This window comes from Anopheles moucheti, chromosome 2 (assembly GCF_943734755.1).
Source record: "Anopheles moucheti chromosome 2, idAnoMoucSN_F20_07, whole genome shotgun sequence".
In the NCBI taxonomy this organism is placed as follows: Eukaryota; Metazoa; Arthropoda; class Insecta; order Diptera; family Culicidae; genus Anopheles; species Anopheles moucheti.
The window spans coordinates 88,667,155-88,694,463 of record NC_069140.1 but is presented as its reverse complement, the minus strand read 5'-3'; the positions used below and the strand labels follow the sequence as shown (position 1 = coordinate 88,694,463).

At 48.8% G+C, this 27,309-nt stretch overlaps 2 protein-coding genes across 2 annotated transcripts in view; one reads left to right on the top strand and one right to left on the bottom strand.

The window, feature by feature from the left end:
- Positions 1 to 23,824, top strand: part of LOC128299202 (uncharacterized) — a 31,498-nt gene extending 7,674 nt beyond the window's left edge. The window contains exons 7-17 of the mRNA XM_053035092.1: positions 222 to 493; positions 624 to 826; positions 2,677 to 3,051; positions 6,351 to 6,492; positions 6,568 to 8,795; positions 9,131 to 9,237; positions 9,318 to 9,753; positions 11,236 to 11,346; positions 11,413 to 20,856; positions 21,344 to 22,063; positions 22,153 to 23,824. Of these exons, the coding sequence (XP_052891052.1) occupies positions 222 to 493; positions 624 to 826; positions 2,677 to 3,051; positions 6,351 to 6,492; positions 6,568 to 8,795; positions 9,131 to 9,237; positions 9,318 to 9,753; positions 11,236 to 11,346; positions 11,413 to 20,856; positions 21,344 to 22,063; positions 22,153 to 22,428 (14,314 nt within the window). The 3' untranslated portion in view covers positions 22,429 to 23,824. The remainder of the gene's footprint in view (positions 1 to 221; positions 494 to 623; positions 827 to 2,676; positions 3,052 to 6,350; positions 6,493 to 6,567; positions 8,796 to 9,130; positions 9,238 to 9,317; positions 9,754 to 11,235; positions 11,347 to 11,412; positions 20,857 to 21,343; positions 22,064 to 22,152) is intronic.
- Positions 23,825 to 24,660: 836 nt separating this feature from the next.
- Positions 24,661 to 25,296, bottom strand: LOC128299935 (late histone H1-like). The gene has a single exon (XM_053036100.1). The coding sequence runs from the start codon at positions 25,294 to 25,296 to the stop codon at positions 24,661 to 24,663; it is 636 nt and encodes a 211-aa protein (XP_052892060.1).
- Between the last annotated feature and the right edge of the window lie 2,013 nt (positions 25,297 to 27,309).

Below are 27,309 nucleotides of genomic sequence, written 5' to 3'. Positions count from 1 at the left end.
TTCTATCGCGTTTCACAGTTTTCAAAACAAACACGAAAATATGCACGGCTTCATTTTCCGCATCCATACGCACGTACGAAGATTGGAAATATCCTCAAGTAACCATTCGCACCTCCATTCCTAGCCTGACAAAGTAGATATGAAACTGAGATTTATTGCATGAACGTATTCTACTGTAACGTATTGTTATATTGATTATCTCTCTTTTATTCGCAATACAGCACTATGCTTGGTGGATATCAAGATCCGGGACAAAATCAACCCTCCGGTACGATTACGACACAGGCACCATTGCAACCGACCGGTCAGTGGACGAATCAAAACCTACAGTCGGTACCGTGCGCAACGCCCATGGATACTACTCCGGTATCGGCCCCAGTGTTACCGGGACCGGCTGGTGGTGCCGGCGCGGGTGGTGAAATGATCGGTACATTAGACGAAACAAATGTGAAAAGTGCGCAAAAGTTATCGGAAAAAATGCGCAAGGATGAAAGTGAGTTTTAGCAAAAACCCGGCCATCGGTGTAGTGATATCCCTAATTTCAACTCCATGCTCCGCGCTGACGTGTGACAACCGTGTCTAAATGGTTCCCCCTTTTTTTGCACTTTTCCACCCTTTTTCAGTGCTGGGCGATATGGCGACGATTTCGTCCGTACTGTACTGCAACATGCGCCATCCGGAGCTGAAAACGGAGTTCCCGAACTGGAATGATCGCTGGAAGCAAATCAGCAAACGGTGGCGGCTGCTGTCGAACGAGGAAAAGCAACCGTTTCTACAGCAGGCCCGCGACAATCGTTCGGCCAGCAAGATGAAGAAAACGCAACAGGTATTTACACTGCACGTGCAAATGACGTTTCATTGCAAATGGTTACTTATGAGTGTAAATTGATTGTTTTAATACTATCAATCAAACAACAATGTCTAATCATTCGGTTCTTATGATAGTTCGTGGCAAAGCACTACCGGTCGTGCGTTATTACAAACTAATATTGCTAGGATTACACGGCATCGGAGTTTTTAACACAAAATTAAAGCTGGTAAAAGTACTGGTTGATGTATTGTGTTATGAAGCTCGTGAAGTCGTGAAATGAACTTGCTCACGACTCCAAGGGCCTCCTAACCATTTTGATATATTTACTTTAATTGCAACATTTAATTGCAATTGGGTAAATAAAGTCAAAGAAAGCTAGCAATGGTAGGCCAATACCTCTTGAGGTTGTTGTGCCGATAGAGAAGAAGAATAATGATGAATAATTTACTAAAAGTTTTCTTTTTTTTAGAATCATTATTTTAATGATCTTACTTCCCTAAGTTCTTTGTTGTTCTGATGTTCAACGAATAGATGATACAGAAATGCTAGTAATTTCTTACTAGTAAGTAAGAAATGCTATTAAGTCATGCAGTACAGAAATGCTAGTAACGCTAACCGTTTAGTAAAATGCCACGAATTAATATTGAAGGATCTTAATAGTTTTGGGGATCGATTGCAAAAGCAGATCAGATCAGGGAGTTTACTATTTGCGCACTACCGACATTGCTCTTCTGTTCAGTTAAAGCCCGTATATCCAGCCGAGAGAAAACGATGCACCATAACACACTATTCAACCATTTCCGTTCTGCCATCAGTTGTTTTGGTTTTCTGTTTATTGATTTTATGTAACTTTTCGTTCTGTTTTTGTGTATGATCGCCTACACAAAGTCGTCGTACGAAGCGATTGCAATATCTGCGATAGCAACATAGTTACACCCCACAACAAGAACATACCCGAATGTTTGTGTTTTGTTTTTTTAAATCATCTTTCATCGTTTTCTTTTGTTGTGAGGTGCATAGTTAATTGCAAAATTCATTCTGCTCATCTTTAGCACACCGTTTCATATGCATAGTTTAGGCTCTCGCTCTCTTTCTCTCTCTCTCTCTTTTTCATACGTGTTGTGTGACTAACATACGATTGAACTTGTTTTATCCCATCGACTCCCACCCCCGAACTAGAAGGTTAGCAGCTAGTTTTGTAAATGTCTCGCTCATTAGTTTCGCGCATCAATCATCATAGAGGGTAGCTACCTTTTGCGATATAACTGTCACTGTTTTGTTGTTGATTTCATTGACCCTTCCTACTGGGGTACAAGATCGCGCTTTTCTTAACACACGATCACGTTGTTTGCAAAAATGCGTATTCGGCGTTACACATAACGTTTCATTTAATTGCTGGGCGTAGCTCAGATCTCGGAAGCGAGGCAACCTTCAATGTCCATTCTACGCAACCTAACCAATGTTATCGATTCACGATCATCATCGTACCAATCCGCGGAGATGAACAAAAGGCATAATTTAGATTGCTTGAAGTGTTTGAGCCTTTCAGCCCGAATACCTGTCAAAAGTTACAACAAACACACATCCCCCGTACCACCACCACCACCACTACACACTCTCTATCTACTCGAAAGCACTAAGTACTTTTGTTTCCCTTTGTTGTTTGTTTGTTTAATTGTTCGTTCGTTCATTCGTTTGTGCGGTCGTGCGTTTTGTATGTTTTTTCGTTTTTGTTTCTTCATTGTTTTCTTTTTTGTTTGCTCAAAAAAAAAAGAGAAACACACACCCACACACACACACACATAAGACAATATGGTTATGGTTATCATATATTTGCAACACTTCCCCATCCCGAATCGATTCAGGTACCACAATTATCACCCAAAGATGGCAATAGCAATAGTTCTGGTACGATGAACATTGTTGGCCCATCGTCCGCATCTTCTCCCTCTTGTTCCTCATCATCGAACATATCGGGATCGCTAACCACGGAATCGGGTTCAATCATAATCGGTTCGGACCAAACGGTGGCGGCTGGCGGTTTGGTTCAGCAGCATCAAATCAGCATACACCATCATCATTCGCAGCCACAGCAGCAGCAGCAGCAGCAGCAGCACCAGCAGCAACAGCAGCAGCAGCAGCAATCTCTCGGTGTTCATCAAACGATGCAGCAACAGACAACGCTCGGACAGCAGCAGCTGCTGCACGGGAACGCGCCGCTACAGTCGCAACTACTAGAGGTGCAAGGAAATTCTTTGGATGATGGCAATAATAGCTTAGACGAGCTCGGTGCCGCTGCTTCCAATAATACTCATGTTTTTAGTGCCATACGCGATTGTAATACCACACCTCCTTCCTCTTCTAACGATACTAACACGAATGCATCATTAGATTCAGTTCATGGTGACGGTAGTAAAGCTCAGTACACACATAAAACCCATAGCGAAACAACACCATTCAAAAACACGACCACCACCATTAACACCACACCACAATCCACTAGTTCATTGGCCGGGAATGGTAGCATCTCGTCCGATCGCACCCAAAACCCACTGCTCTCGATCAGCGATAATGCAACGTCCAACTTGATCGTGCGCCCGTCGAGCACCAACCCACCGGAGCTGGTGGCAAACGCGCCCGATGGCCCATCATCATCGGGCACGGTGCAGACCACGGTCGGCAATTTTGGCAGTGCCGTTGCAACCGGTACCGGATCCAAAGCAAACCTGGTAGTGGCGGCCAACATTGCGAACACGTTCATCAATCTATCCAGCCTGACCGCGATGGGGCAAACGGCCGGACCCACTGCACTGGCGCAGCAATCCCAACAACACCTACCGGCCCATCAGCAGCAAATCGTTGCGCAACGGCAACCGTTCGCCGCGGCTAATCCTTCGGAACAGCAGCAGCAGCAGCAAACAACGGGCGCGGTCAATGTGTTGGTAAACCCGGCAATGCCACCGACGCATGTGATGAAAACGCTAGCGATCGGGAACAGCAGGACGAACATTTTCGTGCCGAACGTAATTGCGTCGCCCGGCACGATCGCATCGTCCAACTTTACCGTGCACCACCATCACCACCAGTTCGGGCTGCGGAACGGTCCCGCACCGAATGTGACCGTTAATCCGAATGGGAACTTTAACGTCAACTCGGGTGCGATTTTGCGCCCCGGCGGCTATGCGCATATCCGGCCGGCATTTATACCGCAAACGTTTAACATTGTTACCAGCGGTGGGACGGCCGGAACCGGTTCCGTTCAGTCACCAATACTGGCCGCCTCGCTGCAGACCATTAACAAGATTGCTGCCCAGCAGCAGCAGCATCAGCATGGTGCTGCCGGTACTGCTGCCCCCCAGCAGGTGATCGCTCAATCCCGGACGGCCAACATTAACAAGCTGATCAATGTGTGCCCGGATGGGTCACAGCAGCAAATACTCATTTCCACCGGCGGCCAGCACAGCCAAACCCAAAGCCCGGGTCGGCAAACGGTGTGCAGTCCGCAACGGCCCCGAACACCGGGTGCATCCGGTGCCGTGACGACGGCGGCGGCACACATCGGTGCCAGCCCGGTAACGGTGATGAACCTAAACGATCAGCAAATACGGGTGCTGACACCTGGTGAAATAATGCGCACCTTACCGTCGCTGGATGGTGGCGCTGCGGGATACGAAATAATCGCGACAGCCAATAAAAGTATGACGACCGCACAACCTCCGTCCCACTATACGGTGCTTGCATCGGCACCGATTGTCAGTGAACCGGGACGCAACCAGGCCGACATGATGGATCACTGTTCCGGTGTAGCGCTTTCCTCCCAGCCGGTACCGGGACACATGCTAGCCGATCAATCCACCCGAACCGTTGATGTGAACGCAAAGGACAACAGTGTCATTAGCAGCAGCTCCAATTCCGCTAGCGCTATCGATAGAGCTCATACCACTAGCGGCACACCGTCACTGTCAGATAGGGCCAATAACACGAATGTCATCAATCCCACCAATGTAACAACCACTACCAACACCACCACCATCACCACTACCACCACCAATAATACTTCCTGTATGTTAACTGCAAATAGTACTGTGACAGCTATTGTTTCTACTTCCTCCATCACCACTACTACTACCACCACCATCACAAGTACTACCACAACTAGTAATGCTAGTATCCATTCTGCTCCTACTACTACCACTACTACTACTACTACCGCACCCGAAATGGTGAGAATTTTAAACGATAGAAAACGTAAAACTCTAATGTTCGTTTTTGTTTTGATTTTTGGATTTTTTTTTCCTTTTCGTTTGTTCTTTCATTCGTCTTTGATTTTGTTAAATGATTTTGGCTAATAATTGTGGTTAGATTACTGGTACTGAAATTAGCTGAATCGGCTCGGTTTTGAATAGCTTTTATCTTTCGCATAATGGATGCATTTCTTTCGTTTCCTTCTTTACGATAATTTTTGCAATCAATGTTTTCCATTGATAAGATTTTACGTAATTTTTTTTAATCATTTTTCTTCTTCGATTCATTGTCTTGTTAGAATTTTGGATTTTTTAAACATTGTTTTCATATTATTTTAACCAAAAGTTAATGTTTTTATTGTTTTTTTTTGTCTGGTAGCAACTGTGGTTTTAATGATTTTGTATTACTTGACGTGTAGTTTGTTTATTCTTCCCTAAATAGTTCCATTGTGATGTAATTGCTATTTTGTATGTGTGCTTGGGCATGTAAATGAGTAGTTGTAATTAACCCTTCTGCTTATTCTAAATTATGTGCTAATTTTTCGTTCTTATTGGCTTATGTATCCTTTTTGTTTTATCGTATTCATACAACTGTTCTTGCTTTAATGTTTCAATTTACTTTTGCTTCTTCTTGCCAGCCATACATGTTTGTGGTTATGCGTTCTTCTACATTTCCCATAATTTCTTTCATTTTCCATTTGATGCATAGTTCGCTTCTTGTCATTGTTGTATTTTTTTTTATTTAATATACATTACGTGTTATATCCCTTCATCGATTTCTATTGTGATGGAATGTTTGGAATAAATTCTCATGAGTTTATTTTGCACAATTTGCACTCTACTGGATGTGTTCGAATATAAAATTTTGTTGTTTTTAGTAATGTTTAGATTTAGGTGGTTTTAGTTTGTCCCTTTCTTTATATTCTCTCTTACGATTAAAACCAAATTTAAATGAGCAATATCAAACGTCTTTCATGGTATTTCATATAAATACTCTTTCCCGGTGTTCCTGTGCATTGAAGATTTCGTGTGTTAAGTCGAACATTGCTTTTGCTGAATTTTCCCGAACATAGATTTTGTCTTTCTCCTTAACTCCTAATGTACTGTATTGATGGCATTGTTTTTTTTATGATTTATCGGCTGATGAACTCTTCTTGATGGTTTTCTTCATTATAGCTAGTTACTTTTTTGCTTCCTTTCAAGTACAATACGTGGCACTAAAAAGTGTATAGAAGAAAAATTGTTCAAACAATAACATGGTTTTTTCTAAATGATTTTATTTTCTGTATCCTTAGGATCAAGATAAGATCAATGCACAACAGAAAAGTATGCGCGAAGCGGAACAGGAGCGGCAATGGAAGCAGTTGCAACAGCAACGCGCACGAGAGCAACAATCGCAACAGCATTTACTCCTACCTGAGCAAAGGATGCAAGGTGGTACGTACAAATAATGGATAGCATAATGGCAGCAAATTTCCATCTCATAATCACGAATCTATCGCTTGCTTGCAGATCCCACCATGCAGCTACAAGTGGCGACTGATATTGGGTCTGCCGGTGTTGGACCGATGGCAAGCCCATCGCCCAATTCGCGCGGACCCTTTGTGTCGCCGGTCAGCAAGAATCGCATGGCACCGGCCGTCGGTACGATGGGAATGAATGCCCCATCCAGTCCGGTGTCGGGCAACTTTCAACATCCCGGTATGGGTATGCCGGCGAGGGGTCTACCGGTACAGATGCAGCAACAGCGGCAAATACAGACCCAAGTCGGTGGTCCAACCGTGCGAATGCCATTGAGCCCCTTTTCGCCGCAATCGCAGCAGCCCCAATCGCCGCATGATATGCTGCCCGAATCACCTGCCAGCCAGCATTCCGGCATGGATCCGTTCGTTCGGCCACCGTCCGAGGGTATGGCCGATACGTACGCAGTGCACCATTCTCCCCAGACACCCCGTTCGATGGGACACCAAAGTCCGGTGGCGGCTACGAACAGAAGCCCGGCGTACACGGGACCACAAATGGGCACGAATTCGGCCGGCACACCAACAGGCATGCGTATCAACACGATGGATTCGGTTTATTCCGGTGGAGCACCAGGCACACCGAGGCCACAATTTTCCACCGGTACATCCCGGCCAACGGTGTACGCGCGCCCAAGCGATTTGATCAATCTTATGCAAAACTCTCCGTTTGCATCACCGCGCTCGGAAGGTTTCGCCCAATCACCGCAGGAAGGGAACCGACAGCTTCGTGACCTGCTGCAACGGCAGCAGCTACCAACTCCCAACAATTCCGTCACTGGGGCAACTGTCGGGGGTTCAAACTTAATGCAACAGCAAACTGCCACCCAACAGCCACCACAATCGCCAGGAGCATTTATGGACGATCAACAGCATCAACAGCAGCAGCAGCAGCAACAGTCACAACAGCTCCAGCAGCAACAACACCAACAGCAGCAATTACAGCAGCAAACGCAGCAACAATCACCACAATTGCTTCATCAACAATCGCAGCTACAACAACAACAACAACAACAGCAACAGACAGGAATAGTACAAACCCAAGGAACAGTGATGCCTTCTAGCTCTACGGATATGGGAACGTTCAGACAACCATTGCCACCAAATATGATGGCACGGCCCCGCATGCCCGGAACATTGATTCGTCCATCGGGTAATATCGTTCTAGGAGCGAACAATCAAATATTAGTACGGCAGCAAATTGTTCGCACCGCCGGCACGAATCAAATGGTGATAACACAGCAAGGCATGATGCAGCAACAGCAGCAGCAACAACAGACCGGCCAAATAATGCGTCAACGCATGCAGCTTGTTGGCCAAACCAATGCCCCTGACGGAACGCAATTTGTAACGCCCAACGGCCAGCTAATACATTCCCAACAGCAGCAGCAGCAGCTGATGAACCAACAGCAATCACAAGTACTTACCTCTTCCCAAACCGATCAGCAGAACATAGCGCTCCTAGCGCAGCGGCTTGCGGGCGAAAGTGAAGCCCACGTGCCTTCCCAGAACAACATCGTCCGTGGACCGCAACAGCAACAAAGTCAAAATCCGCAGCAAACACCGTCTACCGGTCCCCAGTCGGACGGATCGTCCGAAATCCCGGACAGTGTTAGTGCGGAGCTGGAAAAGCTAGAGCAGGAAGACAATACCGGCATGGGCGAGGTCGAAGGTGTTGGTGATCTGCTCGGTGAGCTGAACGACGATGATGCGGAGCTGCTCGATTCGTTGACAGCCGAAATGGGCGATCACTTCAACATTCTGGAGTACGCCGATCCCGAACTGGATACAACGGACGGTGAAAAGTCTAACTTGCTCGATAGTTTGGAGTTGGACGACGAGGCGAAAGAGGCAGAAGCCAAAACCAGACAGAAACAGGGTGAGACTGTTGATTCAACGTTTGAGAAAATGGAAGACCAAAGCAAACCGGTCGGACCGTCGGTTGCAAGAAATATGGCGGCAGGTGGTATCATACAGCAGGACCTTTCAAACTCGGGTGTGGTTGGACAGAATGCGATGCAGAACAGTAACTTTGCCACCGTTCAGAGTCAGATGATGCAACAACAACACCCGCAGCAACAGTTTGGCCAGCAGCAGATATTAACTTCCGTTGCCGGCCCGCAACATAAGCTCTCGACGGCGACACAAATGAAAACGGTGCGACCGAACATGATTGGACAATCTTCGATGCAACAAATGCAACAACAACCACAACAACAGGTAATTTTTATGAAAAGAATACTTTACTTGTTAGCATTCGCCGTAAGGTTAGCCAGTTGTAGTTAATCATTATTCTTTCTCAACATAAAATCGAGAAGAATCTTTCATATGAATCTATCGATGAGTCATTCAAATTAGGAATGGACTCTTAGAAGATTCATGGATCAAAAAAAAAAACATGAATCCGCATAAATTCCTGTATCAGAAAAAAAAATGTTTCCGGAGAGATTTAAGCATTTAGTTCCCAAATTTATTCTTTTTCGTGAATCTGAATCAGATTCACCCAACACTACCTGAAACGTATAATAAATTAAACTTCTTTTGCTCTTTCGCAGTTACAACAGGGGGTTGTCGTCGGACAAAATACGATTGTTGGTGGACCTAGGCTGATGACAACGGATGGAACTGTGGGCGTTGTCGGAACCGCCACCATGAAGGCTGGGTAAGTTGAGAACGATTCAATTCCATTGCCCTATGCTTTAATAACCCGTACTTACTTTCTGCGATATTTTTTTGCGACAGATTCATGAACCAACAGCAACGCATGCAGCAGTTGAAACAGCTCGGACCGAACGGTGGTGGAGGTATGGTGCAGAACATCATTCCGACCGGTCAACCACAACCAAGAATGATCCATCAAATGGCGGGTAACAGGATGATACAGACGCCGGCCAACCTGCCGATGCAGACGCAGCAGTCACATCAGCAACAGCAACTCAACGCAGGCATTGGCAATCAATCACAAATGGTGATGCAACAGCAGCATCAACAACTGCAAGCACAGGGACAGAGTGTTCAGCTGCAGCAGCAGCAGCAGCAACAGCAGCAGCAACAACAACAGCAAAATGTGCCTGGAGCTGTTGGTCAGCCACCTCCTCCACCATATCCGGAACCGCCGCCACCCTATCCCGGCAATCAATCAGGACCAAACATGCCAATTAGTGGCAAACCAATGCAGGTAAGTGTAATCATGGGATATTAATTTTAATTCTTCAATATCGAGCTGTTGTGAAAGTCGATAGACAAATCGAATACCGACGCAATATGTGCAGAAAAGTTTAACTAACAAGTTTTAGATAAGATAGAACGATAAAGCAAACTAAAACACGCATGGTTGTCTTGCGGAACCAGACAAACCTCCTGTACGTATCCGATACAAAACGTGGATACAATGCCCCCCCCAATTTGAGCGCGCAAATCAGTTAAGCTTTTGGTTTTGTATTCTTTAATGTGCTTGTTTGTTTTTTTATTATTTAATGTTGTACATGTATTCCAATGTTTTTTTTTTCAACGATATATATATATATATATATTTTTTTTTTGCAACCCCGTTTGCAAAGATATGCAATACAGCAATTTTCGTTTTGTTTTGGATTGTGAATGATAAAGCCGTAAAGCGGGTTTAAGTACACATTTAAAAAAAAAACCCCCCGACCCACTGTCGCTGTCCACTGCATAACAACATAACCTGTGAACTGATCTTGAATGGCTTTGTCGATCAACAAATTTATTTTTTCTTTTTCCTCTGAATGCCAGCAGCAACCTTACGCGAAATATTACACGCACTACTGTGTACCAAATACTTCTTCGCGTCGATCGCTATTGCTTAAGGTGAGAGATCCCACCAAGAACACCCACCGGTTCCCGGGCAAAGCGCACCTTTTACTCTTGCTAACACCCGTACAATTACTTGACTATCTCTGCACCCATGCCCTTCAGCAAATCGTTCGCAGATCGGCCCCACTGCTCACTTTAGCGTCTCTGTTTGAGGGTTGAGGGTTCACCACAGATCACACACCTGCTAGTTCGCTCTTTCGCCTAGTTTTAGCAACTAAATTAACGCAAGCAATGGGACGTGCAATGCCATTTTTGTTTGTTTTTTGTTGTTACCCAACGTAACCGGCGTAGATTATTGTGCACACACGCTCAGGAAAACTGTATCGATCGTATGTACGCAGCGTTTGTTTTGTTATGTTTTTGTTTGTTCTTCCGTGCGTAATTATCAAATTGGAATGCGAATAGGTATTATGTTTTTTTTTGTTGCTAGTGCAGCGCTTCAGTCTCTACCGCATTACTTACTGTTTTTGTTTCGTTTTTTTCTTACCTGTGCAGTTCGCGCTCAGATGTTATGACAATGACCCTGTGTGCCTCTGATTGTTGAGGTTGAATTACACGTTGTGTGGGAAATGTTACCAACAAAATCATTTCGTTTCTTTCAACTTTAGTGTACCGTAGTTGAGCTAGGTTCAATCTTCACGCTATATTGGAATTATTGTTAGATGCTATTAGATGTCTTCACTTGAAACATGTTTTCAAACCGTGTCTTGATGCGTAATGTAGCGTTTAAAGTAACGATAAGTTTAGTATTGGAAGCGGAACGGTTCGTAATGTTGTGTGCTTATCGATTATTTTATTTTTTTGCGTCATTCTACTTGCGCAGGAGCAGCGTCTTTTGCTGGAAGACATGGTGGAACAGGAGAAGCGTGAACAGGCCAACCAACTGCAGCATGCCGGTGAAATGCCATCCAATCAAGGCATGATGAACGATCAGGTAAAACATTCGGTAATGTTATTAAACTGGCAGTATGAGTAACTTGGAATTATTTGCCTTTTGCAGGATTACGACCGACTGCTAAACAGTCAGCAAGGTGTCGGCCGGCCCTTACAGCAACAACAGGGTATGGTAGCTACACAACAAACCCCAACCCAGCAGCTTCAATCTCCTACGGTTATGCACCAGCAGCAGCTACAAATGCAATCACCTAACGGTGGTCAGTTTATGCTACAGCAGCAGCAACAGCGAATGACTACACAATGGCGCCCAATGACACCGACGCAATCCACACCAAACCCGGGTGTTAATGTAATGGGGCAACAGCAACAACAACAACAGTCTCAAATTGCTGCCGGTGGTGGCGGACTTATCAATCAGCTGCCAAAAAATTCGACGGTTTCTATGACAACCGTTCCGTCGCCCTCGTCGGCCGGAACCGGCGCTGTTCCACCGCAAACCGATCCGACGGCCAACAAATCGATCCCGTTGTTTCAGGCAAATTTGCAGCCACAACCACCGCAACCTCCCGAAACTATCGCTACCGAACAGGATCGCTTGCTGCAGATAAATTACGAAAGCTGGCTCAATCAGCAGAATGCAGTGCTATCGAATCAGCTCAAATATTACGAAACGGAAATAGTGAAACTACGGAAGGTGAAAAAACAGCTCAACACCAAGCAGCGGCACATGCGCAAGCAGGGCAACGAGCTAACGGAGCACGATGCGAAGGAGCTGCAAAGAATCACCGCGGATCATACGATCATACAAAAGCAGCTAGAAAACGCACGGCGTCAGCAGAGGCAACATTCGGTGATACTGCAGGAGTACAAAACGAAGCACCAGTCGAACAAACCGCAAACATCCGGTTCTACAACACCGGTCGGAGCACCGGGCAGCTCACCGGCACAGTCGCTAATAGCGCCACCGTCACCGCTAATGTCACCCTCACCGAGCTCGCAACCGGGACCGCTCTATCATCCCCCCGTACAGTCACCGCTGAGCAATCCCATTCTGCAGCCGAATCAAAGTCCACTGCACTCGCCCAGTCCGCTGCTGTCTCACAGTCCGGGACCGGCAAGCGTAAATTCATCCGTACTGCAAAGCCCGGGTGGCAATCATACGAACTCGAACAGTGCAATGTCGCCGTACAGTACGATGCAACCTTCGCCCCGTATCGGTACACCGCATTCACAGATCGATGAGAATCCGTTCAGTCCCGGTCCCGGTGGTCCTTCGCCGTCTCCATCACTACCGGGGCGGTTGACATCGCCGGCACCTCGTATGACCTCACCCCAGCATCGTATGGCCGGGCAGCAATTGGTGGTCGGTGGTGCTGGCCGTATGGTGCAGAGCCCTGGCAATCAATTTAACCAGCAGGGCATGACGATGCAGAACGCCATGATGAACTCGCAAATGCCGCAACAACAGCTTCAACAGCAGCAACAGCTACAGCAAACACGCTTCGTACGGCCCCAAACCATACCGAACGATCCGAATGTTCGTATGCGAGTGGTAAACAGCATTCAAATGCAGCAACAGCAGCAACAGCAACAGCAACAGCACCAGCAACAACATCAACAAATGATGGTTCAAAATCCCAACATTCGGCAAGTGCAACCGGGTGCTGTTGTCGGAACTGGGTACAACTCTCCGCTGGGCAGCCCGCAACCGACCATGTCACCGGGAGGCAGCATGAACCAACAACAACAGCAACAACAACAACAATCGCAACAACAGACGATGGATCCACGCACAATGCAGTTTTTGCAGCAACAGCGTATGCAACAAATGCAGCAGCGTCAGCAGATGATGCAACAACAGCAACAACAATCACCGCAGCACGGTGGTTCCGCTGGTACTGGAACAATGATGCATCAACAACAGCAACCGAATCAGCAACAACAGATGCAGCTAATGCAGCAGCAGCAGCAACAACAACAGCAGCTGCAAATGCAGCAAATGCAACAACAACAAATGCAGCAACAGCAGCAGCAGCAGCAGCAGATGAATTATGCAAAGCAAAGTCCAATACATCAGCAACCACCTTCACCACTCTTGAGCCATGGAGGTGGTAATACACCCTCATCTTCACCGATGCCTCAAAGCCCGATGATGTACTACAGCCAACAGCAACCACAGCAGCAGCAGCAAGGGCAACAAATGCAGCAGCAACTGATGCGCCAGCAATCGATGCCCAACTGTGAAGGTTATTCCAATACCGGCGGTGGTGGTGGTGGTGGTATGAACCATCCGTCCAATCCGATACCGCTGCCATTCGGCAAGTTTGGTTACATCAAGCTCGGTCTTCGTGGCGGCTCCCCCATGTGGGGCAATGCCCGGGGTAATAAGCGCACCAATCCTGTCGCACAGTTTCAGCAACAACAGCTTCAGAAACAACAGCAATTGCAGAAACAACAGCAACAGTCTGGTGCAAGTGGTAACGCGGGCACATCGTCCGGAACACGACCGCCACAAGCTGCCGCTTCGTCCGAGGTGAGAAAGCCAACGGTTAACGCAACCGGTGCGTTCATTCAGCATCGGAATCGCATCACCATCGTGCAGAAACCGGCGGCCGGCGTAATGAACGCCGTTGGTGTCACGCTGAAGCCAGTTGGGGGGGTTGGTGGCGGAACGGATGTGGTGGTTAGCGGCAACACCAACAGCAGCTCCAACGTCGAAGAGATCGTGGTAATTGACAGCAGTCCCGATGAGAAACAGCAGCGACTGCTAGATTATGACGATGATAATGATAAGACGCTGGTGGGTACGGAAGTGTCACTGAATTCGGTCGCACAGCTCGGTGTCGATGGGGATGAAGCAATTATGGAACCGTTCGGTACCGGCACTCCTGCCGGGTACGAAATCGTTGGCAGTCCGCTGGATTCACAGATTGCTGCCGGCGAGTATAATCTCTTTTCGGAGGACGTGGTTGAGTGTGTGGACAGTGAGGATGGAGCGAGCGTTTCAGCGGTGTCGGGAGCAAAGAAGGACTCCCGGACGGTTGCGGTAGAGTTGCTGATGGATGCGGTGGATAGCAGCTCCAAGGATAAACCATTGTTGGGCAGCTCGGAAATTGAGATAGTGGAGAGCATCGACGAGAGCAGCATCGGTACGACGGCGGAAGATTTCGAGGCAATGATCGATAGCCGGCCCAAGGAAGTTACACCGCCGGCTGTTACCGCGGAAATCCAAAACACCGCGCCGCCCAAAGCTGATCCCGCTAACACGCGAAAGGAAGAGAAGGTTGCTGATAAAGCAACCACCCCTAAAAAGGAAGTGACGGTAGTTACAGTGCAACAGCAGCAGTCAAAGTCATTCTCATACCCAGCAGCGCGGATTGCCATTCAGCAGGCCTTGATGCAGAACCGGCCGATCGTTGCGGCCGGCCATCAGCGGTTCGTGAAGGATGCAACCGAATCGACCGCCAAGCTGTCAATTGGCAACACCACCATCTCGGTGCCGATACTGAAAAGCTTTCCAACGGCCGCCGCACCGTCTAAAGCGGCTGGCGCCGAACAGAACGCGGCGAACAAGGCCGCAACGCTGGCGACACATTCGAAGAAAATCATCAACACATCGGGCGGGCTGTCGATCAGCAACATTGCGAAGAATCCGTCCGGTGGTACCGTGATTGCCGTCGCAGGACAGAAAATAAACACGACCAGCATCGTAACGCTTTCCTCGCTAAACTTGAACCAATCCGCACCGTTCGTAACGAAAACGTTTGTGCGTCCTGGTGGTGCGTTAACGATACAGCAGCAGAAGCAAATCCCGGTTGGGTCGCAGATAAAAATTCAACCCAGCCAAACGTCCATGGTTGCGGCGGCTGGGATTCAACAACAATCCACACAACAGACGGCCACCACCTCCGGTGCGAATGCTAACCAAGCTAGCGCGTCCACCGCTGCAACAAGCATGAGCTTCGGCGTGGTGCAAAGCACTGTTCAGCATTCCGCCAGCTCGCAGCAGCAAATCGAGGGCATCGTAGTGAAAACGGTTACGAAACCGAAAGTATCGTCCTCGCCGAGCCTTAGCTATGCGAAGCTATCGTCGCTTACCGTGACGCAGGATGCGTCACTACCGACCAAAATCTTCGAAGATGATTCCATCTCACCGGACAGTTCGATCAGCCAGGAAGACACGGACCAGCTACCGCTGGAAAAACCCGAACTTCCTACAGCGGTGGAAGACGGTGCAGCGAAAACCGTGGCTGAACCCACCGCACAGACCAGTCAGGACAGTTCGGCAAATGTGGAGCTAAACCAAACGACTGAATCGGGCGTCAAGAGCAAGCAGAACATCATTCCGGTACATGTGATAGCTAAATCGCGCGAGAATTCACGCAGTCCCATCCTGACCGGTGCCTCGGGCCAACGGATCGTGTCGTCGATGCCGCAGCTGTCACCGTTGTCGCAACCGAACGAGCTAACGCTCAATGCGATGAATGTGTCGCAGCAGGTGCGTTCCATCATGTCCTCGATAAGCGTATCGAATGCGGCAAATGTTACCGTCAGCAGTACCGGTACGCCGAACGTTGTACTGTCCGTGGCACCATCCGTCCTGACGACGGCGTCCGGTGTGTCCACCACGAACGCACCGACGGTGGCCGCCAGCAACATATCCACCATAACGTTCGATACAATACTGCCCTCGAAGGGCGACAACATGAGCAAAACGGAAACGATTGCCAGCATACTGAAAACGGTGTCGGGAAAAACGATTCTACCGGCGGCAGCGATCGCTAGCAATACGAACCTGATCAAAACTTCCGAACAGAGCGCCGGTGGTGGTACTGCGCCACTAACGTCGACCACCATCACACAAATACCCGGTACGAAGCTGATCACACAACAGCTGCAACTGAACCGGCTACAGGGCCAAACAATTGGTGCTGGCAACAGTGGCAATTTTCTGGTCGTCAAGCAGTTACGCACGCCGAACAAGCAGGCGGGCCAAAACCACACGCAGAAGCAGCTCGTGGTGCTAACGCAGCAGGCACAAGGAGGGCAGCAAATTAAGCTACAATCGCATCAACCCCAGCAGCTGGCGGCCGGCAACAGTGTCATCATACAGAGCCAACCGAGCGGTCCCGGTGGTGGTAGTTTTGTGAAGATATCGACCACCCCGACCATCGTGGCGACCGGGGACACCACGAGCAAATCGGCTAGCACGACCACGGTGGATACGAACAGTACGGCGGGTGGTATTGCGACCATACTCAGCAACGCAACCCAGCAGCAACACAAGACACAGCAGCAATCATCCCAGCAGGTTCAGTCGATTTCCTCGCCGATGCCGAGTTCGGCAGCTCAGCAAATAATATGCACCAACCAAGCGACGGGACAGACGCGGATACTTAACTTAGGCACCGTGGTAGCAACCGGTGACGGAACGTCCAGTAACCAAACCAAATCCATCGTGATGAGCACCTCGCGGGCCGCTACTATAACGAGTATCAACGTCACATCGACTACAACGACTCCCGTGGCCAGTATTTTAAGTGCTACGCTGTCGCAACCGTTAATCAAAACCGGCCACATACCATCGTCGATCACCACGCTGCTCCAGAGTCAGCTGCAGAACGCCGCATCCTTTCGGCGTTCCAAATCCACCGATGAGGCACCGGCTCACGTGCACGGGCGTGAAACAGCGTCGCAGATATTGAGCAAGCGGCTTAGCCTGGAGGCAACGAACGTCGTTAAAAGTGAACCGGTAGAGAGTGCCTCGGATGATGCAAGCGTCGTAAGCTCCACGTCCGCCTCATCGAGCGCAACCGGTGGTAATCAACCGAAGCCGGATACATCTGGCACCGGTAGTGGGTGCAAATTCTCCACCATGACGCCGTCGGGAACCGCCTCCAAGTCGGAGGATTCACAAAACGTACTGCTGAAGCAGCTGTTGCAAAACAGTGGCGGTACCACCAACGCGTCGGTATCGTCTCCGGCACCATCACCGATCGGTCGGACCGTGCCGAGTCTCATCACGAGCCAGCGTGCCCCCAGTTTGGGTGTGGTGAGTTCACTCGAAGCGCAACTAGCGCGCCCCGTAATTCCACCATCGACAAATCCTCCAGCGATACAAATCATCAGCACCCAGGCCATACCGTCGATTGCCGCAGCGATCACGTCCATGTCCTCCACGACGGCGGCTTCGACGGCCTCCTCTACTGTGGCTGCGCTAACAAGCGCATCCTCCACCAGCATGTCGGCCGGAACTACGACAACAACCATGGCAGTGACTACGGCCAGTAGCGCCGGTTCGGGGAGCAACAGCAGCAGCAGCACGGCAGAGACAACGAAGGCGAAACTCATCTCAAGAGAAACTTCCTTCGTGTCCAAACCCTCCGGCATATCGTCGAGCCATCCGACACCGAATCTGGCTGCCAATATGCTTGCCGCTAGCATGAAGAAGGAGGAAATGCTACAGGCTGCAGCAGCGGCCGCAGCGGGCAGCTTTCCCACCGGAGTTCCCGCCGCGACTGTCGCACAAGGCACGGTGAAAATTGAATCCGGTTCGATTACCGTAACGCAGATACAAACATCACAACCATCGACCGTTGCTTCCCAACAACCACAAACAACGGCCAAGTCGAGTATGCCGCAGCAGCAACCGCAACAGCCACCGAACGCCAACCATCAGTTGCAGACCAAAGTGCCTAATGCTCCGCCCGTAGTAGTGTCCGTGAGCTCTGCGCCGAATGTTGGTGATACAAATGTAACTATCACGAAACGTGACGCTCCGATAACGCAGACAACCTCAAGCGTTACGCCAGCGTTACAGGCGGGCATTAGTGTGACTGTTACGACGAAAACCGTGCCGGCTGAGGAGCAGAAACGGTTCGTACCGAGTCCGGTGCAGGTTGGCGACACAACGGTTGTTCGAACTCCTACTCCAACGCCATCGGCCGGCAATATGCAACAACTGTCCAAGCCGTCGCCAGTCGGCCCGCGGCCAGATACACCGGTTGAGGTAAAGAAAGAATCGGAATTATCGTTAAGCAGTAGTAGTGCGACTTCGGTATCCACTATCACCACCACAACTGGCACCACGACCAGCTCAGCTACGACGCTACCAATCTCGACGATGGGTCCTCCAGTATCGATGCCACCATCCGCAACAACTGCGACGGGTCAAACAACACCGGCAATAAAATCTCCCCTGCCCTCCAGCGGCACTGACTCGGTTACGGCAGCAAGCGTTTCAACTTCTGTCCCTAAAGCGGAAGGTGGTCCGCCGCTACCGGTTGGTGGTACAGTCGTCGTCAAGGAGGAACCAATCGACAGTAACTCCGCCGAGCTGGCGGCCAAAAGGGCCGCCGAAATTGCGCTCGAGCTCAAGAAGAAAAAGCGCCGAGAGTATCAGAAAAATCGCCGACAGATGCAAATTCAGTCCAACAAAGACAACCAGCACAATCAGGCGAAGAAAAAGCAGAAAAAATCGGTCAAGGTCGAGGAAGATTACGACACGTGCATCGACAACTTGATGGGACAGCTGCGCCAGCTACCGCCGATGCAGATACTGGAACCGGAGCTGCCACGCAATTACGGTGTGTGTTCGGTGTTCGGCACCGGCGATCTGTCAAAGTTTACCAACCTGAAGGCGTATTCGATCGCGTGTGGTGATTTGGCCGGTTGTTATGGCGACGCGCACCTTCCATCGGTGGCGGACTTTTACAACACGAAACCGTTCGGCGTAAAGGACCCACCGCCGGAACCGGCGCCCGTTTCCATCCATCGTGGATTTTACGATCAGGAGTTTGCACCGATCAAGTTCGAAATGGAGGACCGTCAGCGGTATGAGTTTGTGCGCGACCGTGAGCTCGATTCACCCGATACGATCATCAGCACGTCGAGTCCGGAGTGTGTGCGGTGGGATTCGCCCATCGGGTTCCCGGGACTGCGGTTGATCAAGGAGGAACCGAGCGACGACGATCAGACGACCGTGTACAGACAAATGTCACCGGTTATTCCAATACTGGCGCCAATTCCAATACGATTACGCAAAGGCATCACACTTTCCGCCGACACAGTGCGCACCAACGGCACAACGAACGTCACGGACAGCAACAAGGAAAACGAAGGCTTCAAGGATACGCTCGGTGTAAAGTCGCGCTTTGGACCACCGACACCGCTGAAGGACACCAGCAACGTGACGGTCACGCTAACGCTCACCTCATCGGCCGTCGATGATATTTTCGGTGTTTTGCGCGATCTGGCCAACATGTTGGAGATTCCACCGCCCACCACGTACCAAATAGTGGAACGTACCGTGTCGCCAACCAGCCAAAAGCTGGGCCTGTACCGTACGAAGGGCAGGGATGGTAAGGAGGGTACATCGATCGACATTCAAACGATCCTGAATGGATCGGCCCGGTTTTGTCGACACTGTGATGTGGTGATACTGAACAACATAATCATCGCAAGTGCGTCCGAGTTCCCATTGCTCGCGGGCAACGGGGACAACGGTGGTCACGGTTTGGAATCGGAAGAGCTGTACTTCTGCGACGAACAGTGCTATCGGCAGTTTAAGTGCTGTCCAACGAACATACTGGACGAGAGCGGACGCAGCATCGCAGCATCACCGTCCGGTGGCGAAAGCATCGTTACGCTAAACCACAAACCCGACAAGACCGCTGATACCCTTCCAGAGGGCGGCATTGTGGAGATCAAGCAGGAGCTGCTGGACGATGTGGACATGGAGGACGCATCCGGTGGTGCGAACGGCTCGCAGCACGGGAGCGCAGAACGGAAGAAGAAACATTCGGACGATGGGTTAGAAAAGGACGTACAGGCCGGTGCGCCACCGGCAAAACAGATGAAGGGCATCCGGTACAAGGTGTACACGCCGAACTGTTTCGGCGTGCAGCGGTTCAAGAAGCCAAGCGAAAAGGAAATCACCGAAACGCTGTTCCGCATGAACATCACCGTGACGCCCGCACCGAAGATGCCGGACGATACGCGCCGCTGCATCTTCTGCCATACGGTCGGCGACGGTGTGGCGGACGGGCCGTCGCGGCTACTCAACTACGACGTGGACAAATGGGTCCATCTCAACTGTGCCCTCTGGTCGGACGGTGTGTACGAAACGGTGAACGGTGCGCTGATGAACCTGGAAAATGCGCTCCAGCAAAGCTTAACCTCGGTGTGTGCCTTCTGCAACAACCTCGGTGCGACGGTCAAATGCTTCAAGACGCGTTGCGCCAACGTGTACCATCTGAGCTGCGCGATGAAGGATAGCTGTGTGTTCTACAAGAACAAATCCACCATGTGCCAGACGCATGCGCCAAAGACGGAGAAGGACTCGGAGCTAACCACGCTCAGCGTACAGCGCCGGGTGTACGTCGAACGGGACGAAAGCCGCCAGGTGGCATCGGTCATGCATCACTCGGAGTCGAACAATTTGCTGCGCGTCGGCAGCTTGATCTTCCTGAACGTGGGGCAACTATTACCGCACCAGCTGCAAAGTTTCCATACGCCAAACTACATCTATCCCATCGGCTACAAAATAGTAAGTATCATCATGTGTGTCATCCAGATTGTGTTGGGTAAAATCGAGTTAAATTTGTTTATATCTCATCCCGGAGTAACTCCGCGGCACATTCGGGAATCAACTCCGGATCAACTCCAGGACATTCTGGCATATCTTGACTGCAACCGAAAGAGGTGTAGACCTCCCATTTTAGGCGTTCGTTGACAACCCATTGTTGATAGACTGTAAACATCTTCACTGAAATGCTTCGAAGTAAGCAGCGGAGTCGACTCCAGTGTTGACTGGAGGTGTTAACACCGGCCTGTTAGCTCCGGAGCATTCTCGAAGCCAAATCCGGAGCAGTCATCTTGGGACTTGTTTGTTTTTTTTTTCGGAGTTGAATCCTGTGTTTCGTCTCGGGAGTCGGAGTGGATTCATTGAAAACCTTCCACTAGTTGAAAAGTTCACAGATATAACGTGTACTGTACCTCGTACTATATCGCTATCCATCCATCTCTTCCTGCAGATCCGTTTCTACTGGTCGATGCGTCGTCCGAATAAGCGCTGCCGTTATATTTGCTCCATCGCGGACGTTTGCGGACATCCGGAGTTCCGTGTGCTGGTGCAGGAAACGTCCGAGGATGACATAGAACTGCGCGATTCGACACCGAAAGCAGTCTGGCAGCGCATTCTTGAGCCGATGGCCCAGTTGCGGAAGAGTTGCCACATAGTGCAACTCTTTCCGAAATACATCACCGGTGAAGATTTGTTCGGACTGACCGAACCGGCGGTCGTGCGTATCTTGGAAAGTTTGCCCGGCATCGAAACGCTGACCGATTATCGGTTCAAGTATGGGCGCAATCCATTGCTGGAACTCCCGCTAGCCATCAATCCGTCGGGCGCCGCCCGAACCGAACCGAAACTGAAGCACTCCCTTTCGTGGAAGAAGCCCCACACGCAGCGCACCGGTTCCGTCAGCCAACGGCCAACGTTCGTGCCGACCAGTTCGCCGGCCGGGGAGGTTGCCTGCCCGTACAGCAAACAGTTCGTGCATTCGAAGAGCTCGCAGTACAAGAAGATGAAGCAGGAGTGGCGCAACAACGTTTTCCTTGCGCGTTCGAAGATTCAGGGGCTCGGTTTGTATGCGGCGCGCGATCTCGAGAAGCACACCATGGTGATCGAGTACATCGGTGAGGTAATACGCACCGAGGTGTCCGAATTGCGCGAGAAGCAGTACGAGGCGAGGGTAAGTAGCATACATGGAGGCGGTAGAGAGGTAGAATTGCAGTAGATTATTTAACTCACGTGTCAATCATATGTTTTTGTTTTTTGCAGAATCGCGGCATCTACATGTTTCGGTTGGACGAGGAGCGTGTGGTCGATGCGACGCTTAGCGGCGGTCTTGCGAGATACATCAATCACTCCTGCAACCCAAACTGCGTGACGGAAATTGTCGAGGTGGATCGCGAGCTGCGCATCATCATCTTCGCCAAACGGCGCATCAACCGTGGGGAAGAACTGTCCTACGACTACAAGTTCGACATTGAGGACGATGCGCACAAGATATCGTGTATGTGCGGTGCACCGAACTGCAAGAAATGGATGAACTAAATTCGTTTGCCCCCACCACAGCCCCGCTGGCTGACCCGATGGCCAGCCTTCAGTCGGCGACACCTGCAGAAGCACGAGCAATCGCGACCGTGTGCGTCTGTGTGCGCACAGGGTCTGCATTTTTACACACCATGTTTACCTCGGCAGCATTGCGGTTGTATGTAGTTTATGTGCGGGTATGAGCAGAATGTTAGGAACCCGTAGCGCAAACTATTCCGGCATCTATGTTGGGATCTGGCTAAGGCATCACTCTTTGTTTTGTTAGTACACCCTTTTCATTTCGATTCTGTATATTTGCGTATTAGCGTTTAGTTAGCATATCATTTCCCATTGTCAGGCTTAAATTAGCTAAGAAATAGACCAGTTTTGCTGCAACTGTATAGATCACAGCAATATTATAATGAAGAATGTGCGTGTATGTGTGTGTTTGTGTGTGTGGGTTAGTGTGCCAGAAGTGTGCGAGGGTACGTGTATGAAAATGTGTTTATGTTTTGGATATTTTTTTTGTGTTAACGTTACGTTCTAATCTAATGTCAGGAGCTGACGTGGGATTACGGTACGAAATAGGAAGAAAATTAGCTTTTAGAAAGCGATGCTGAAAACTGTGTAGTAGGTAGTAGTGTAGGAATACTACTCGAAAGTTTACGATACGATAAGTGAATAGAACAATAAGGCGATAGTGAATAAAGGCAAAGGGAAACAGTTATTTTAATGACCATGTTACAGCATCACGCACGTTAACGGATACATCTTGACCTTCCCCCTGAATTGATGAAGACAAGCAAACATTAGGATCAAAGGTATATACACTCATAATATATATATATATACACACATAAAAATCGTGCATATGATTGTGCACAGTATATATATATATAGCTACATATATAAATATATATTTTCGGACGATTATTTTAGCAAGCATATTTTGCTATATACAAGAAAAACAATGTCGAACAAAGAGATAGAGAGAGAGAGAGTGAATAATAGTGTACCGTGCAGGCAGAGAAATAAAACTAACAAATTACTTTATGATTAAGCTTTCGGTTAAAAAAATAAAACATACGCGCCGCATGAGCAACCATTTCAGAAATGTTATTAGACGGTGTAAGAATTCAAAAGGACAAAAGTAAAGGGATATAAACAAAAAAGTTGTGAAAAAGGGGTGGCGAAACTGAGTGCGAGAGTCTTATCTTCGATTCAATTAGAACACACAACACCCATTCGTGAGCTCCATTTTTCTTTTTCATCTCCTTTTTATACACAGTACACTACACATGTTACTAGGCGGATAAGTTTAGTGGAGAGCCCTTTTGTAGGACTAGGCAAACAACAAAATGATGGCACACACGATGTGCTGAAATGTGTACTAAAATATGCAAATTAATATAACGAACGCAACACAAAGGCAGTGGTGTTCCAATTGCTACGGCTGGCTTTCCATTTGATGACTAAAACCGACCCAAAAACGGTTTTTTTCATGGAGGTGATATACCGACACCTACCGGGTGGGTAGGAGCCATGTACGAGTAAGTTCAGTGGATTCTACAATTCTGGTTAGTACAAGAAAGCCTAAGGTATTCTAGCCAGTCCGTTTCTGTAAGGACCGGTTACACACAACAGTATGGGACCAAACCGCTCATATTCTCACAGCGGTGTCGGCCTTAAATGGCTTCGTGACCTCCGGGGCAGTGATTATGAACGTTAACCAAGTGCAGTTTTGAACAATTCAGTACAACCGTATCCACACGTACACCAGAACGCTGCAGGAACCGTTTCAACGTAATAGACCGCGTAAGTAAATTGTTGATATTGTCCCTCAGATATTCTTCTACTCACATCAAGTTCTCTAAATGAAGTGATTGTCCGAGAGGACATAAGGAGGGAGGAAGCGTCAAAAGAACAAGATAATCTGACTATTTAATTCAAAATCTCCATGTAATACAGGGACTAAATGCAGACAACGTCTGGATAGTCGTAGTACGGTTGAGATTTGGTTCTGCTTCTGCTCTGAAAGCGTCAGAGATGATATCATTCGTACCATGCGAGCTAAAAATTTCATCCAATGCAATGCAAGAACCTAAAACGAAAGGTTAAATGAAGTTCCATTCGATGCCTGACGAGGATAGCCTCGTAATAGCAGAAGGTAGTCAAGAAACGAATCCTTTTACAAATCGAATTGTAGTCCTGAGAAGGACTGTTGTTTGAGGGTGTTTCGTGAGAAGAAGCCCTTTACTTCTTGGCTGCTGCTGCCTTCTTCGGAGCGGCTGCCTTCTTTGGTGCGGCGGCTTTCTTCGGTGCGGCAGCCTTCTTGGCGGGAGCTGCGGCTTTCTTTGGCTTCGGTGCCTTCGGCTTGGCGGCCGCCGCCTTGGATGGCTTCGTGGACTTCTGCTTGGGCGCTGCTGGCTTCTTGGCGGCCTTCTTTGCACCATCGGCGGCCTTCGGTTTCTTGGCGGCGGCTGTCTTCGGCTTCTTGCCAGCCTCTGCCTTCTTGGTGGACTTCTTGGCGGCGGCCTTCTTCTCTCCGGCCGGCTTCTTGGCAGCGACCTTCTTCTTCTTGTCGGCGGCCGACGCGGACTTCTTCGGGGCTGCTGCCTTCTTCGCTGCCGCTGGCTTCTTGGCGGCGGCTGATAGCTTGAACGAACCCGACGCTCCGGTTCCCTTGGTCTGGACCAGCTTGCCGCTGACGACGGCACTTTTGAGCGCCCTCTTCAAGAAGCTGGCCAGCTTGGTCACGTCGGCCTTGTAGTTGGCCGCCACGTACTTCGCCGCAGCTACTTCGGTCGTTACGGTATCGGCCATCGTGTTACGATGCGCCTCTTCAAAACGGGCCACAACTTTGGTCGCACATTCCACGCGCCGCTTCATGTGGTCTTCGGTCAGCTGTTTCGGCACCTATCCGGCAGAAACTTTGTGATACTGCAAGTTGTTCACAAGGATATGACGGATTGTTTCGCTGCTACACACTCCTCCAAGCTTCTCTTCCAAGTCCCTAATTGTCGCACGGCGGTTTTTGAGCATTTCTGCCTCCACTGCTCGAACAATCGCATCCGAGACCGACGGTCGGCCACTTCTCTCCTCGTCGTGAACATTAGTGCGCCCGGAATTGAACTCGCGGCTCCACTTACGCACGTTTTTTATGTCCATACACCTTTCCCCGTAAACTTCAACTAGTTGACGATGGATTTCAATAGGTGACACCTTTTTCGCACTCAAAAAACGTATTACAGAACGCAATTCGCACGCTGACGCCAGGGGTACCTCCATCGTTGACGGCTGCTCAGCCAAGACTGAGCGGTCGGGGAAGCCTCATCCAGCAGCAAAGTGGTAGTGGGGGAACCAAGGAACACGGTGGTGTTGCCATATTTCGCCTAGCGCGTGATCCGTTGTTGTTGTTTGTTGTTTTTATAGAGACTTTGAGCTGGGCAGCTACATTCGCCTCTTTACTGTGGGTGGTGATGGTCAGGATGGCTATGGATGATTATATTTATTTGTACAGGTTACTAATGCGGAGAAATTTGCTGAGTTTACGCTGTTATCGGGGTTCGGTGAAAGGATGTCTGAGATGTGAGTGTCGAGTTGGCAGGAAAGTCAGTGGTTGGAGAAGCCGTGGCAATCGGTTAGGATGTGCAGTACTGTGATGTCGACACTACAGAAGCTGCAGAGCGAAGGTGTGGATCTGTAGCGCGTGATCCGGCGAAGTTGCAGCGTTGGAGCCCTTACTTTATTGTCAGCCCTCGTATGTTTATGTTTATGCTGCATATGCTTTCGCTGCCTGGTGCCTCGATTTCCAAGTCTCGACGGGAAACTACCGAAAAGCTTACGTCAAATTTTCAACGGTGATGTCAAAGAGGGTTGCAAAAATACTGTTCCACTTTTGTTCGAATTTTATTGTAATTTGCTCTGAAACCCTCGATGCGATAATTGCAACACGTAGTAAAAATGTTACACTTCCGAAAAATGTATGCATTGTCTATGAAATATGTCTGTGCAAAAAGATAATCGCGACGGAAGTGCGACTGCATGCGATGCTGATGATGTGCAGTGAGACATTATGAGTCATAATTAATATCGGACACTTGTAAGTGAATGTTTTTGATATTAAATCACTAGTTCAACATGTTTTCTCGCTGATCGCGACATTTGAGCGATAAGCGACAAGGGAAAGGTACATAAAAATCGAAGCGCACTCTGGTGGGTTGTCTGTGAACTACAAGAGCTTTTTTCAAACGCACCAGTACACAATCTCTGCCTTGTGCAAGGATCTTGCCATGACACGCTGGCACATGCTGTGTCATATTCGTTCAGTAAAAACTTTTAAGCAACTATACATCTGTAAGCTTCTTCCTCATTCATCATTACATTTTATTTAATAAAATAGATTTTCGGTAGTAGTTTTGTTCATATCAATACCATCCCATACCATCCGCACAAAGGACATGCGAGCAGGATAACAGCAAAGGACAAACGGAGAAGGACAATTAAATCAATGTAAACTTTACGAAACACTTTTCTACACAAAGTTGAAGGTTGGCATGTTTGGAGCCCTTTCTCGAACTAAACCTGTGTTTGTAAGTCATATTCAATGATCATTCGTAATCCGAATGTTTCCCAATACCTTGTGTCCAATTAGTTGTAGCGAAAGAATAACAAGCTTGTCGGTGCGAGCATGGGTTTTACAATACCGACTGTGTTTGGAATATTCTTTGCTTTATCAACCTTCTCTTTATCTACATAAAATGCTATTTCATATAACTTATTCATTAAAATAGCAATCTCAAATGTTTGGTCATTAGAGGCATTTCGTCTGCCACAAGCCTCGCGTAGACTGTACCTCTTACCCGCGCAGCTGTCAATCGGCTTGTAGAACAAACTTTCACT

Bases quoted from the DNA above. Each gene is read 5' to 3' on its own strand.
- LOC128299935 (XM_053036100.1), bottom strand. From the start codon at position 25,296: ATGAAGCGGCGCGTGGAATGTGCGACCAAAGTTGTGGCCCGTTTTGAA.